The sequence below is a fragment of the Pseudorasbora parva genome, chromosome 7, assembly GCF_024679245.1.
Source record: "Pseudorasbora parva isolate DD20220531a chromosome 7, ASM2467924v1, whole genome shotgun sequence".
Taxonomy (NCBI): domain Eukaryota; kingdom Metazoa; phylum Chordata; class Actinopteri; order Cypriniformes; family Gobionidae; genus Pseudorasbora; species Pseudorasbora parva.
This window is the reverse complement of record NC_090178.1, coordinates 4,865,405-4,880,006: the sequence shown is the minus strand read 5'-3', so window position 1 is coordinate 4,880,006 and position 14,602 is coordinate 4,865,405. Positions and strand designations below refer to the sequence as shown.

General features: G+C 39.4%; 1 protein-coding gene across 5 annotated transcripts in view; it reads left to right on the top strand.

Moving 5' to 3' along the window:
- ago3a (argonaute RISC catalytic component 3a) overlaps positions 1–11,179 on the top strand; it is a 55,919-nt gene extending 44,740 nt beyond the window's left edge. For all 5 annotated transcript variants that reach the window (XM_067447817.1, XM_067447816.1, XM_067447815.1 and 2 more), the window contains exons 14-19: positions 136–226; positions 322–516; positions 588–722; positions 1,831–1,932; positions 3,954–4,153; positions 5,568–11,179. In XM_067447817.1, coding sequence (XP_067303918.1) covers positions 136–226; positions 322–516; positions 588–722; positions 1,831–1,932; positions 3,954–4,153; positions 5,568–5,676 — 832 coding nt within the window. In that variant the 3' untranslated portion in view covers positions 5,677–11,179. The remainder of the gene's footprint in view (positions 1–135; positions 227–321; positions 517–587; positions 723–1,830; positions 1,933–3,953; positions 4,154–5,567) is intronic.
- Positions 11,180–14,602: the final 3,423 nt, after the last annotated feature.

Genomic DNA, 14,602 nt, shown 5'->3' with positions numbered 1-14,602 from the left:
CAAATCAGGAACCCCTGATTGGGAAACCCAAATGTATTGACTATATTACAAAGTTGATTAGTAGACTCTATCTAATGCAATATTCAGTTTCTGGTGGTGTTAAATATGTTAATGTTTGTGTGTGCTGTTTCTCAGGCCTTCAGTGTTCCAGCAGCCAGTCATCTTTCTGGGGGCGGACGTCACACATCCACCTGCTGGAGATGGGAAGAAACCATCCATTGCAGCAGTCAGTATAGCTTAGAGCTGGATGATGATTACAAATATATTAAATATACTACAAAGTTAGGCAACATCATGACTATAATATGTACTGTGCTGTAGGTTGTGGGCAGTATGGACGCTCATCCCAGCAGGTATTGTGCCACAGTGCGGGTCCAGAGGCCCAGACAGGAAGTGATTCAGGACTTGGCCTCTATGGTGCGAGAGCTGCTCATTCAGTTCTACAAGTCCACTCGCTACAAACCCACCAGAATCATCTTCTACAGGGACGGTGTATCTGAGGGACAGTTTAGACAGGTGTGGATTCGTTTGCCTTGACCTCTCTAGTTTCATGTTCATTTGAAAATCAAACATGTTTCTGCTCACAGGTGTTGTACTACGAGCTGCTGGCCATTCGAGAGGCCTGTATCAGTCTGGAGAAGGAGTACCAGCCCGGCATCACATACATAGTGGTGCAGAAACGGCACCACACGCGCCTCTTCTGTGCCGATCGCAATGAGAGGGTGAGCAATCTCTGAGCAATCTTTTGCGGTCCAGTTCATTAAGTGGTTTGTTCTTACGCTGAACGCACATGGCTTATTGCAGTCTGGGACAGAAACAGCGGCAGACACACAGGACTTATATTTATCAGTGTTATATTAGTATTATATATAAATGTGAAGGGTTTGAAAGTTAACTATTTAAGACATAATTATGGATAATGTCCAAGAGCTTCTTTTTTTCTGTTTTCCATTTTAATTTCAGTTAAAGTCTATTTTACTTTTTTTTTTTTTTGTATGTGTGATTTTTGACATATTATAATTTTTTATGTCTATAGTGTTTATTAATTTTTCTGTTATATTAAGTGTACAATGAGAAATGTTGTATGTCAAGTAACTGAAATAAAACAAGTATTTTAATAATATTTAAGTTCTTACAATTAGAAAACACTACTATATAACAATAATAATTATAATATTCATGTTTTATTGTGTGTGTGTGTGTGTGTGTGTGTGTGTGTGTGTGTGTGTGTGTGTTATGCTATTTATTAATAGTTTAAAATAGCTTTTATTGTTAAGTTTCAGTTTGTTTACTGTTTTTGGTTTTAGAGATTTTGTGCTTTTGTCATTTTTATAATTAAGGTTTTTTTTACTGAGAGACTATTAAAGTTTTTTATTTTATATTTTCTAATTCTATAATTTATATATTCTCATTTCTATTTTACTAATTTTGTTGTGTTTTTGTCAAATGTATTGGTTAGTTTTTATTTTATTTTTGTACATAAAACAAGTTTAAATATTTTATTTTACTTACCTGAGTATAATATCTATAATATCCATTGTTTATCTATAATAACTATTGTTTTTTTATTTAAATTAAAAAAAAATGTTTAGTTCTTAAACTTTAGAAATTAAAAATGTAGCATTGGCAACTAACTTAAAAAACTAAAAAAATACTGTTTTTAATGTAACATTTTATATTTCATTTAGCTTTTTCAATTAACAATTTTTAGTTTTAGTCAACAATAAAAAGGGTACTTGCTTTCAAACAAGAACAGCATTTCTAACTTTTTAGAAAGCATTTTTTTAAAAATGTTTTGTCGTTGATTTGAGTTTTTTATTTCCTGCACAGGTGGGTCGCAGCGGAAACATTCCTGCTGGTACGACAGTAGACACAGATATCACGCACCCCTACGAGTTTGACTTTTACCTCTGCAGTCATGCTGGAATACAGGTACAGACACACACATCCTCAGCATGAAATGTCACCTTCCTCCCGCCTCTTAAGCCGCCCTCTGGTCTGGTGTTGTGTATTATACGGCTCCTTGGTCAATCGAGGAAATGATTTTGCACGCAGATTTGGATTTATCAGTGCTAAGAGCGTATATGTTATCCAGTACGGACTCTTCTGTGTATAAAAGGCTGAATGTCACAATTCTCAGGTCACTCTAAAACATCCTTAGTGCAACAGCCCTAACAATTTAAAGGGATTGTTCACCCAAAAAATGCAAATGTGATGTTTATCACCTGACATCCGGGCATCCAAGATGTAGGTGTGTTTGTTTCTTCAGTTGAACACAAATGAAGATTTTTTAACTCCAACTGTTGCTGTATAATGCATGTCAATGGGGTGTTTTCTATGACATGTCAATATAGAGAGTAAAAAACACACAGACATACGAATAAATATTAAACCCTGTGACTTAAGGCGACACATTGATGTCTTAAGACACGAAACGATTGGTTTCTGCGAGAAACCCAACAGTATTTGTGATTATTTTTTTACCTCATATTAGACGAATCTCATCTAGTGTTCCCAATGCCACATACTTCCGCCTGGAAGAAGTTCAAAACCCAGTGCGATCATAAATATATTTACATAGATGCATCATTCGACCGTTCCGGAAACTCTGATTGATATATATATAGATCTCAGAGTTTCCGCTAGAAAAAAATGGTGCCGGTCAAAGTGACCGGCAGAGGTTTCGTTTTCCGGACATTTTGATGATATGCCGGTCAAAAACTACAAAAAAATGACATAATCAGGCCGTATATGCAACATGTTTATTAGCCTAACTTTCAAATAGACGGAAAAAAAAACATGAACGTCCGATTGGCGTCAATCAACCCATTTTTTTAACTCATAGGCATAATTTGCGGGTGGGACATGTCCCTACCACTTTTTTAAAACATCTTGGTTCACGGATGAACCTAACTAATACGAACAAAACATCTCTGGTTAACTAGAAGAGTATCATTTCATTCGTTTGTTAAATAAGAGGCGATCGCTCGTTGCCGCTGTTATCAGTGGTGCAGATTTCTCTCGCGGCTTGTGCGGTCCTCACACAGACGAGCGCTTTAATCTAACGCTTAACGCCGTTGCAGAGACTTTCTGTTTGTTCCGGTCAGATCACGAAACAAAATGCACAAAAACTGTCCCTGCTCTTGATGTACAACCACTGATGGTATTCGGTATTGATGAGAGAAAAAATAGGCTAAGAGGGTATATTAGAAGTTTGTTTAACAGACTAGACCAGGGATTATAAGCAAAGTGTGCAAATCTATTTGCCTTTATTCACGTGAAAAATCTTGACACAACACTATTGTTTTTAGATGCAATAATTAAATGCAATTAATAAATGTAATTATAAACTCAGTAGGCTGTGTCTCATTTAGTTAGTAACATTTAAATTGGCCACCGTGTGAAATGACTCCTTGTCCTCTGGATACATTTCGCGGAAATCACATTTGAGGACTTTGCAGGCTGTGGAGAATTGCAATCCTCCATAGCCCCGGATCGCTGACATGACAGCGAGGGCATCACGTTGCAGGCTTACAGTATCGATAAGAGGCAGTTTTAATCTGACAATTTGACCGAAAAGATTTCTTTTTGTCGGACATTTAATTTTTTTCCCGGACAATGGAAACCCTGATATATATATATATATATATATATATATATATATATATATATATATATATATATATATATATATATATATATATATATATAATATACATATACATATGATCGCGCTGGGTTTTGAGATGCATTATACGGCAATGGTTGGAGTTAAAAATCTTCATTTGTGTTCTACTAAGAATCAGACACATACATATTGGATCCCCTGGGGGTATGCAGATAAACATCACATTTTCTTTTTTGGGTGAACTATCCCTTTAAAGACTACAGTATTGTACAAGATGTTTTTGAAGGCCTTGCTGAAGTTAGATTTTTTTTGTTCCTCATATCAGGGCACTAGCCGGCCCTCCCACTACCATGTCCTGTGGGACGACAACTGCTTCACTGCTGACGAGTTCCAGCTGCTCACCTACCAGTTGTGCCACACATACGTGCGCTGTACCCGCTCCGTCTCCATCCCTGCGCCAGCCTACTACGCCCACCTGGTGGCCTTCCGTGCCCGCTACCACTTGGTGGACAAAGAACACGACAGGTGTGTGGCATTGTTCCAGGATAGCACGATTACTGGTGATGTAGCTAAAAAATTATGCACTGTATTTTGGTATATTTCTCCAGTCCCACCAAGAATATTTTGGTATTTTTTTGCAATCAAAGAACTGATTTTGTGTCTGTAATTTCCCAAAATTAGCTTGTTTTTTATTTTTTTACATTTACTTTATTATTACATTTAGTTTATGTTGTTGTCAACAAACAATATATTGTTATTACAAATAACAAAGCAGCAAATAGGACAAATACAATAGAACAAAGATGCAAATGAAATAGAGCGCTTTAAGTTTTCGATCAGGTCTGTTTAGTAGCCATGTAAGAAATACTACAGAAACCGAATAATCAAATGTAAAACAAAAGACTGCATAGTCTTCACTGTATGAATGAAATGTATTCAGTCAAGAGCAGTGAGAGATTTTGCTCTAACCGTTGCGCAAAATTAATTTGAGTAAAACTAATTGTAGCCATGTGACTTCAGCATACGATCCACGTAATGATGTGATAATTCTGGCTCCTGCAAAAGCGTTGTAGTCTGCCATTGAGAAAGGTCACACAAGTGAAACGTTTGCCGTCGTTCAGTAAAGCAGTGGCTTTTATCTAACATTTGGTGTCTTTCTTTTTCATTATTACAGTATGTGGGCTTCTTTTAGCATTGTCTAGTAAAATTAATAAGACATTTTTTGATTATAATAAATATGTTTGTTTTGTGTTTCTGCTGGTCTTAAAAAGTCTTAATTCACTCTTACAAACAATTTCAGCCCTAAAAAGTCTTAAATCAGACCAGAAAGTGTTAAATTCATCCAGTCATGGCACTAAATGTTGCATTTATTTTTTTCCCTTTTTCCAATACAAATGTCTAAACATTTACTTGAGATGCAGATGTAAAATTGTAATTTTTCTCACTTCAATTTGGCAGAAAATGCCATCATTTTTTAATCTCTGAAGTGTTGCTTATACAACTCCTTGATCCAGTTTCACAGAGAGGGTTTAGATTAAGCCAGGATTAGGCCTAAGTTCAATTATGGCATTTAAATAGCTTTTATAAACGTTTCTTATATATATTAAAAAAAACATTACTGGTGTGCGTCTTAAAACAAAACAATGGCACTGACATATTTTAAGATATGCATGAGCAAGTAGCTTTCAGTTAAAACAGCTCAAACATGCATTTTTTAAGATCGTAAACCTTGTCTGTGAAACCGGAGGCTTATGTTTCTCCTTAGATGTTTACATTTAGAGAACATGCTGTTCCCTTGTGTTTACTTTTTAAAAAGTCTTACATTTACCTTCATAAAACCTCCAGGAGCCCTTTGCAAATAATGCAGGATTGCAAAAGATGTGTTCATTTTTGTATTGTTTGATCGGCCTTCTGTAACACGGTCTCTCTCTTTTTTCAGTGCCGAGGGCAGCCACGTCTCTGGGCAGAGCAACGGCCGGGATCCCCAAGCGCTGGCTAAAGCTGTGCAGATTCACCACGACACCCTGAGGACCATGTACTTTGCCTAAGCCAGCTCACATCAAGCCCACGTTCGACTAGTCATGCACACGAAACCAACAACCACATACACATGCAGTCACACCTCCCAAAAGCCTGTGCGTCCCGAAGGGTCGATCTCTGTGGCGATGGAAGCACGGCTCAGCCCGACACTGTGCAGCAGGATGAGGAAGGCCTGCTTTAATTCCACACGTGGACCTCGGCGCTATTATGCAATATTAAACCAGCCAACTGAGGCCGTTCTGTCATATCCCCTCCAAACCTTTGACAACAACCAAAAGGGAAGCCCGTCTATATCCCTGCTCCTCTTCCTGTCTGTAGACGTAATGTTTAATTACTTCCCCTGCCCGTCACGCCTTGTACCTCAACGTTTTCTAACAGCACTTTTCCCCCCTATTATCCTCCCCCTTCCCCCAAAATGAGATTCGAAAGGAAGCAGATGGAAAGACTGAGTTGGGAAGAAAGGAAGTTTCGGGGATAGAGGCATCACACGCTCTTACTAGCAATTTTCTCAATGTACTTTTCTCCCGTTCTCAATTATTTTTGTAGCCAATGGTGACTTAACTACGTGTTAAAGTGTCAGTCGTGAAGAACCAATTGTGCGTTAGAGTTTTAAAACAGAAAAACAAGCTTTTATTGTTAGAAAAGTGCCATTGCCGAGCGTAAAGTCCTTTATGACGTTCCCCGCCAGCGGGGCAGAAAGCTGACCGTTGATTTTTAAAGCTAATGTTCCCATTTTACGCTCAGTAAAATCTACCTGGCCTGTGAGCTTTCATGTACTACAATGCAAAGTGATCATGTTTTGATATGCTTTTTCTTTTTTCTTTTTTTAACACCCAAATTCCCTCCAATATTTATGTCTTGATCAACGCAGCTCCTAGCAGATTTGTCTTGTTCACTTCCCTTCTGCACTTTGTCTCAATTTAAAATGCATAGTCCGTGTTGTGACAGATCATAGTTTAGTGCAATAATCCATTCGCGGGATGAGTACCTCCTGTGCAAAGACTCACAGTTCGCTGGAAGTCCGTAGTGGTGAAAAAGGCACTCTTGCTGTTGGTTTTTAAGGTGGAGGTGTGGCACTTTTATAGTTTTCTGAAAGTAGAGGTGATGATTGACCATAGTGTGTTAACAAGTGCCTGCTTGATGTTGGGGAGGTCGAACAGAATTGGATAGATGCTGTGGGAAATAACGAACGCAACTCATCTAGTCCAAACAAGGGCACAGTTGCGAACACATTCGACTGTACGGCCTTAACAAAATCTCTTAACGTTAACGTCTTGGTTTTCACTGCCCTGCCTGTTCAAAGGACTTCGCTGCTATTGTACTTGTTAAAGTCAGACTGGCGGGTTCATGCTTCGGTTTCGCCCAAGCACGAGGGACCGATTGGCAGCTCTGGGCCGTGTGTTTAAGGAGAAGCTCTCACAGCACCTGATGTGTGCTCTTTCACTGGAGGGCCACTAGGGGTCAGTATAGTATTTTACTTGAAGAGTGCATCTCGGTGCAGTGAGCGTTGGGTGCCTTACTGTCTCTGTGCGCCATCTGAAGCATGTCCAGCTGTTTAAAGGTGATAATCTGCACTAAACAATGCGTAATGCATGGTGCTATTAGGTGCGGCCCATGGCGGCATCAGCGATTTGGCGGAGACTTAATGTGTAACGATGGGAACATGGTATGCATAAATGGTGCTGGTTGCATATATTTCTCTCACTCCGAGGGGGAGATTCTCATCAGGACAGACATTTGGTCGTTTTGTGTGTTTGTTGTTTGTTTTGTTGATTTGCATTTGCATTTGATTTTATTGCGTAGAAAGGTACAGTACTGTGGCCAGTCAGAATACGATTACGGTCAATTGCACAAAGAAAGTGGAAGATTTTAATGCATAGCCTAATTATGACTTTTCAATTTCAGCCCTTTTCAAAATCCAGATCTCTTTATGCAATCAGATGTTTGCTTTTTAAATTCTAAAGTATGAATAATCGCCTGTTAAGAATGAAACTAACGCAGTGGGATGTTATATAGAGGGTTTTCTGCAGGGTTTTTAAAAAAAGTGTGCATTAGAGGTCGGACCTGTAGAGGAAGGTACATGTTTTCTGCCCATCAGGCCTATCAAAAGTGGTTTAAGTGAGGCTGTAAGCATCAAAACAGCAGCTACTGAAATTGAGCCCTTTTTTATTTCACCTTCCCTAATAAAACCACTATTGGTGCTTCAGAGCCTTGAAAGTAAAACCGCCTGTGTGCGGATGCCAAACAGCTATCAGTTTAAGAAGCAATCTTGATGAGGTGTCATGCTATTTTATTTTTGTGTAGTTTTAACTTCATATATATATATATTACTAACCCTTGCCTCTTGTTTAGGCAAGAAATGGATAGTTCGGTTATAAGTGATTGTCATTATTTACTCGCCCACATGACTTTTCTATCGCTGAACGTGGTGTACGTGGTGTTTTAAAGAGCGTTTGAGTTGCTGTCCATGCAACAAAAGGCAAGGATATCAGTAAATGATTGTCATTTTGGAGCTTGCTACACTGTAAAAAAAAAGTGTGCTGCCTTAAATTTTAAAGTTGAGTCAACTTAAAAAGTGAAGTTGCACTAAGTGACAACTTGGATATTTGAGTTGACAACTTAATATTTTAAGTAAGCACAAACTTTTCAGTCTATTTTTGTTCAGTCCAAGTCAACAGCTTTAGACAACGTTCTGTGAAATTGCTTCTTATGAAAGAAGTGAATGTTTGAATGACATGAGGGTGAGAAAATGCTTATGTGATTGTCTAATTTTTATCTGAACGATTCTTCAAAGCGACGAACGGTTTTACCCGAAGATCGTACAGAGTGTTAGTGATGTATCGGCTGTGGTAGCAGATGTTGTTGCAGGGGACTCGGTTGGTTCGTAGCAGAGTTTCAGTGCTTGAGTTTGTTGCCTGACGTGGCTTCCGTTATCCGTAAACCTAGAAGTCAAACAGCCACATCCCAGTCAGACAACGTATTTTCTCCTCTCCTCTCTCGTCTTTTAATTTCCAGCTTTTTGGGAGGGTCTTCTTTTAGGGTCTAAAACGTTACACGAGTTCAGAGTTCATAGAAAGTGCCTTTCCTCATGATGGTGCTGAATAATCTGAGACTAAAGTGAGAAATCAAAGAGCATATTAGTCTTATTCTTACCTTGAAGAAGGTGTTGCACACATGCAAACACGCACGAACACATTTTATCTCGATCGGGAGGCTCGGTGCCTCTTTGTATATTCAGATATATTATAGTGACGATGATATATGCCAAGTATACGAGCGAACGGTTCTGTATCATACTGTATTAGGAGTCCGGACCAATGCAATGGAAGCGTTCTTATAGGTGAATGTGCTATCTTTAGATGGGGGCAGAGCGGACACTCATATGACACGGCCTGACCCTGGACAGGAAAGCCTAGCACAGCACTTTAAAGACTGCCACCTAAACAAGGAAACAAAGTCACAGTGCTTTGCTCTCCTTTTCCTTTTCCCCCCATAAACCCTTTTTTCATGTACTCCAGCAAAAGTCTCTAGCTCTTGAAGTCTTTGCTGAGGGAAACTTGAGCGAGATTAATTGAGGTTTACACAAGGCTCCGGTGACGTCTTTTTGGACTTTTTTTTATTGCCGTGACTGATCGATCCCTCTCAATGTGCAATGGCCCGTATAGATCTACATACAGTATATGTTTTAAACATGAGATTGACCCCCATGGCCTGTGTTTTGTCACATGGGTGCCCGTTGGTCCAGGAGGATATACCTCGATGTAGATCTCAAAACACTGCACCTCACTTACCTTGGTATGCTGCAAATGTTATATAGAATGGGTGGATCTCACGAAAATACACATCCTGCTCACGTTTCAAATTATGTTTTGCATGACAAAAAGGAAGGCTATTTTCGTGCATTGCGGCAATTAAACAAATCTCCCCCTCCCCAAATTCTGATGCATTTGTACACCACCGTAATATTGCTTTTCATTTACGCAGATTTAAATGTAATAATGCACATCGTTCTGTTACTATTGAGGTCGATGGGAATTACAAAACTACTCAACTGGGAGAAATTATGAAAATAATGCAACAATTGTATTTGTTGCTATAATATGCTTAATTTTTGTCCGTTATGCTTAATTATATTTTCCATTAGGAAAATTAAGCCTTTTTTGGCATTGTGAATATTTTTGAGACTATTAAATGCATCTCCAAATTCTCATTATGCAAACAAAAATATTAAACTGTATTCATACATCATGGTAGTATTTGTGCATTGCCTTCCATTTATGCTGATTTAATGTAATACAGCAAATATCATTTTATCACCATTGATGGGAACTACAAAACCGCTCAAAACGTTGAGAGAAAAGTGCTTAATTCTCGTGAAAATAATACAACAGATGTATTCGTTGTTATAATATTGCCTTATTTTCATGCAAAATGTCATTTCTAGTGCACGACACACAAATAAGCAATTGTATTTTGCATAAAGAAAATGAAATTACTATTTCTATGATGATTGAATGCATTCCCCCCTCTGCAAATTCTCATTTATGCAAACCAAAATATATATATATAATATTAAAATGTATTCATATATCATGTAGTATTTGTCGCATTGGCTTTCATGTATGCTGATTTAATGTAAGGCAGCAAAAATGAATTACAAAACGCCGTTTGGGAGAAATTCGCTTAATCGTTGTGGAAATAATGCAAGAAATATCGGCATCGTTTTCCCTGTGCAAAATATACTTTTCCTTTGATTTTGGGGTGGATATGTTTTCTTGAGATTCATCCAGAAATTACGTTGATTACAGTATATTGCTTGACTAATGCCTGACAACAATATCCTTAACGATTTTAGAGCAAGAAGTCTAATTGTTAGAAAACAAGTTGTTTTTAAATCATAACACGTATCTTTTTCTTCTTTTATTGAGCCAACTTTTTTTTATTTTGTTGTCCTATTTAAATGTGTTTTGTTTTTTTCTTTTAATATATTGGAAATATATATGGGAAATATTTAACGGTGTATTTATTGAGGGAGTGCTTTCGCGGCTGGAGTCTCCGCATCGTTGGCCAGAGTCACGGGGGGGCGAGTTGGGGGTCGGGGGGTCAGACGCCCTCGACGTCATCCTCTCACAAGCACAACCACAGAGTGGGCGGGGCCGGCACAAGCCTGAAGTGTTGGATGACATCACTTCCTCCTTGCCCTTTTGACTAGATCGTCCACCTCATTCTTCAGCTCTCCAGCGAAGAGGCTCGTCGCATCTCATCTCTTTACGGGACGGAGAACCACACTGACTTTATTCCAAAAAGATAAAAAGCTGATTGTTTTCATCCAGAGCTGCTAAACTCTTAGCCATACACGTTTCCCTGGAAGGATGTTTGATGCGTCCGGTGCTTTAAGTGGAGTCGAGAAGCAGATACTGCTATTTGTCCTTCATCATTTGCTTGAGTTCAATTGTCTTCGTGCCAGAGAGGGGGTCCCATTCCACTCAGAAATATATAAATACATTTTTATATATATATATATATATATATATATATATAATATGAGCCTCAGCCTTAACTGTACTCTTTTGTTTTTCCGATTCGACTTGAGACGTCTGTCAAACGCCTTAGTTCTGCGTAGAGAAGCATACTAACCTCTTATGTGGCATCTCGGTTCTCTTTTAAACCACTAACTGCGGTGACGATGGCGTAATCTCATGGCTTCGAGATTCAGAGTCCGTTCTTCAAACGGTGATGTTGTCATTTTCCAGGAGGACAGAGACACGGAGATCCGGACGAAGTTGCTCTGAAATCGCTGAACGGCGAGTGTTGATTTCCTAAAAAGAAAAGTAAAAAAAATGTTTACAAAACGGTTTACTGCAACGCAAAGCTCCAGCATTCCAAAAAAAAAAGACTGTGAACCATCGGATGCAAACATACGGCGAGTCTGTCCATCCTCCGTCTCTGTCATTTCACGTCTCGTGTGTCTCTCGGTACCAGAGTTCGCCGATTTCCATTGCTTGCGAAAGAGCCAAAGTTCTGCCGTTCCTTTCCGTGCGAGTCGGGATGTGTCTCCGTGGCTCTGTCCTCCCATCTCTCCTCTCTCCGTGTTTGCAAAGAGTCTCTCTAATGTACCAAGGGATCTTTCTTTTACTTTGAAATGTCTTTCTTTGTTTAATAATACTCTCTTTGTAGATCAATGGCCTTTTAGTGTTGCTTTGCTTCAGTTTGGAGTGTATCTTTCACTAATACTTGCAATAAAAAGCTTTGCTTTTGAAACACGTTGGCTTCGTCCATTTCATCCGCTGCATTGGAGATTGAATCGCCACATTAGTTTTTGGATGTAATGTTTGTCGATTTAGGATTATATGAGCTTCACCTCTTCTACATCAACAGAACTGACCAAATGAAACCCATAATGTGCATTAAGACGACCTCAAATGATGTCCACTCAGCTTAGACTTAAACATGACTGTAAAATGTCTTCACTCTTGTCTGTCTGTTCAGAATAGATGCATACTGCACTAAATTCTAGCTTTTGTGTGTTTAATAATGCACATTATGCAACATGTTTTAAAAAATATATAAAGTAGCATGATCTCACATTATCACATGATCTTACTTTGTGCATGTTTTATTCGGCGAGTGTTTCCAGTTAACTTTTGTCCAATTTATCCACTTATCCATGTATTTTTATTTTATTTTATTTAAATAGTATTTATTAATTGTGTATATATAGCTTTAATTTTAGTTTTAGCACTTGCTTGGAAACACTTCTATTTTTTTGTAAGTTTTTCACCTATTATTTATATTCATCTCAGCTTTTTCGATCACTGAAAGCAATTTATAGTTTGTTACAGAGAACAACACTAATATTAACCGTATAAAATAAAACTATTGTGAAATATAAAATGAAAGCTGTATAAATCACTTAAGATACTGAGAAATAGTCTGAATTTAAGCAGCAGGTGGGGCGGGGCTACTTTCCATATTCATAGAACCGAATATACTAATACTGCTGATTTTAAATGTCATTTGGTGATCAAAGATGAGTTTTAAGGGATAAAAGGATTGACTACAGGGACTTTAAAATCCTATTGCAGTGATGAAGAAAGTGAGACGGGTGCTTCTGAAGAAGTGGTGTTCGTTCAGCACGTCATATCTCGCGAGTATCCCTTTAAGGTCAGTGGAGGGCCCGTTATGTGTGATGAATTGCATTGCTCTCTTATCTGTTTTGTGTCGACTGTCGTCCTCTTCATGAGCACCGGAGGAATTTCACTGTGACAGACGGAGCTCCGCTGCGGCCCGCGGCTCCACCCTCATCTCACCACATCCGATTGAAGCGCCTCGGCTGGCAGGGTCAGTGTGTGGAGGCGAAAACTGATTTCTGTATCAGATTCTATAGCGCTAATTGGCTGAACTTCCAGCTGTGTTTGGGAAAGCTTTTGTTTCTCTGGAAGACTCTCAAAGCTGCTCTGGGACTGGTTGACAAGTGCTCTTCATGTTAGTAATACGCTATTGTTTGGTGAATATGAAATATGAAACACCCGTGAATATGCTATTATATACACAACACTGCCAAAAGTATTGGGACACCCCTCCAAATGAGTTCAGGTGTTCAATCACTTCATGGCCACAGGTGTATAAATCAAGCACTAGGCGTGCAGACACTTCTACACACATTAGTGAAAGTATGGGTCGCTCTCAGGAGCTCAGTGAACTCAAGCGTGGGGCCGTGATAGGTTGACACCTGTGCAATAAGTCCATTCCTGATATTTCCTCACTACTAAATATTCCACGCTCAACTGTTTGTGGGATTATAACACAGAGGGGAAACAATTGGGAACACCAGCAACTCAGCCATGAAGTGTTAGGCCACGTAAAAATCACAGAGCGGGGTCAGCACATGCTGAGGGTCACATTGCGCAGAAGTCACCAACTTTCTGCAGAGTCAATAGCTACAGACCTTCAAACTTTTGTGGCCTTCAGATGAGCTCAAGAACAGTGTGTAGAGAGCTTCATGGAATGGGTTTCCATGGCCGAGCAGCTCATCCAAACCTCACATCACCAAGAGCAATGCAGAGCGTGATGCAGTGGAGTAAAGCAGCCGCCACTGGACTCTAGAGCAGTGAGACGTGTTCTCTGAGCGACCAATCACGCTTCTCTGCCTGCCAATCCGATGGACGAGTCTGGGTTTGGCGGTTGCCAGGAGAACGGTACTTGCGTGACTGTATTGTGCCCAGTGTAAAGTTTGGTGGAGGGGGGGGATTATATTGTGGGGTTGTTTTTCAGGGGTTGGGCTTGGCCCCTTAGTTCCAGTAAAAGGAACTCTTAATGCTTCAGTATACCAAGACATTTTGGACAAGTTCATGCTCCTGTCTTTGTGGGAAAAGGTTTGGGGACGGCCCCTTCCTGTCCCAACGTGACTGCGCTCCAGTGCACAAAGCGTCGGTCCATAAAGACATGGATGAGTGAGTTTGGTGTGGAGGAACTTGACCGGCCTGCACAGAGTCCTGAACTCAACCTGATGGAACAGCTTTGGGATGAATTAGAGCGGAGACTGAGAGCCAGGCCTTCTCGTCCAACATCAGTGCCTGACCTCACAAATGCGCTTCTAGAAGAATGGGCAAAAATCCCCATAAACACACTCCTAAACCTTGAGGAAAGCCTTCCCAGAAGAGTTGAAGCTGTTAGAGCTGCAAAGGGTGGGCCAACGCCATATTAAACCCTACGGATTAAGAACTGGATGTCATTAAAGTTCATGTGCATGGAAAGGCAGACGTCCCAAAACTTTTGGCAATATAGTGTATATATATGACTTTCACACAAATTTATATTAAAAATATTCTGGCTCTTCCAAGCTTTATAATGTCATTGAATAGAGCCTGAGATTTTAAAGCTCAAAAAAAGCACATCAATATCCATCATAAAAGTAATCCATATGGCTCAAGG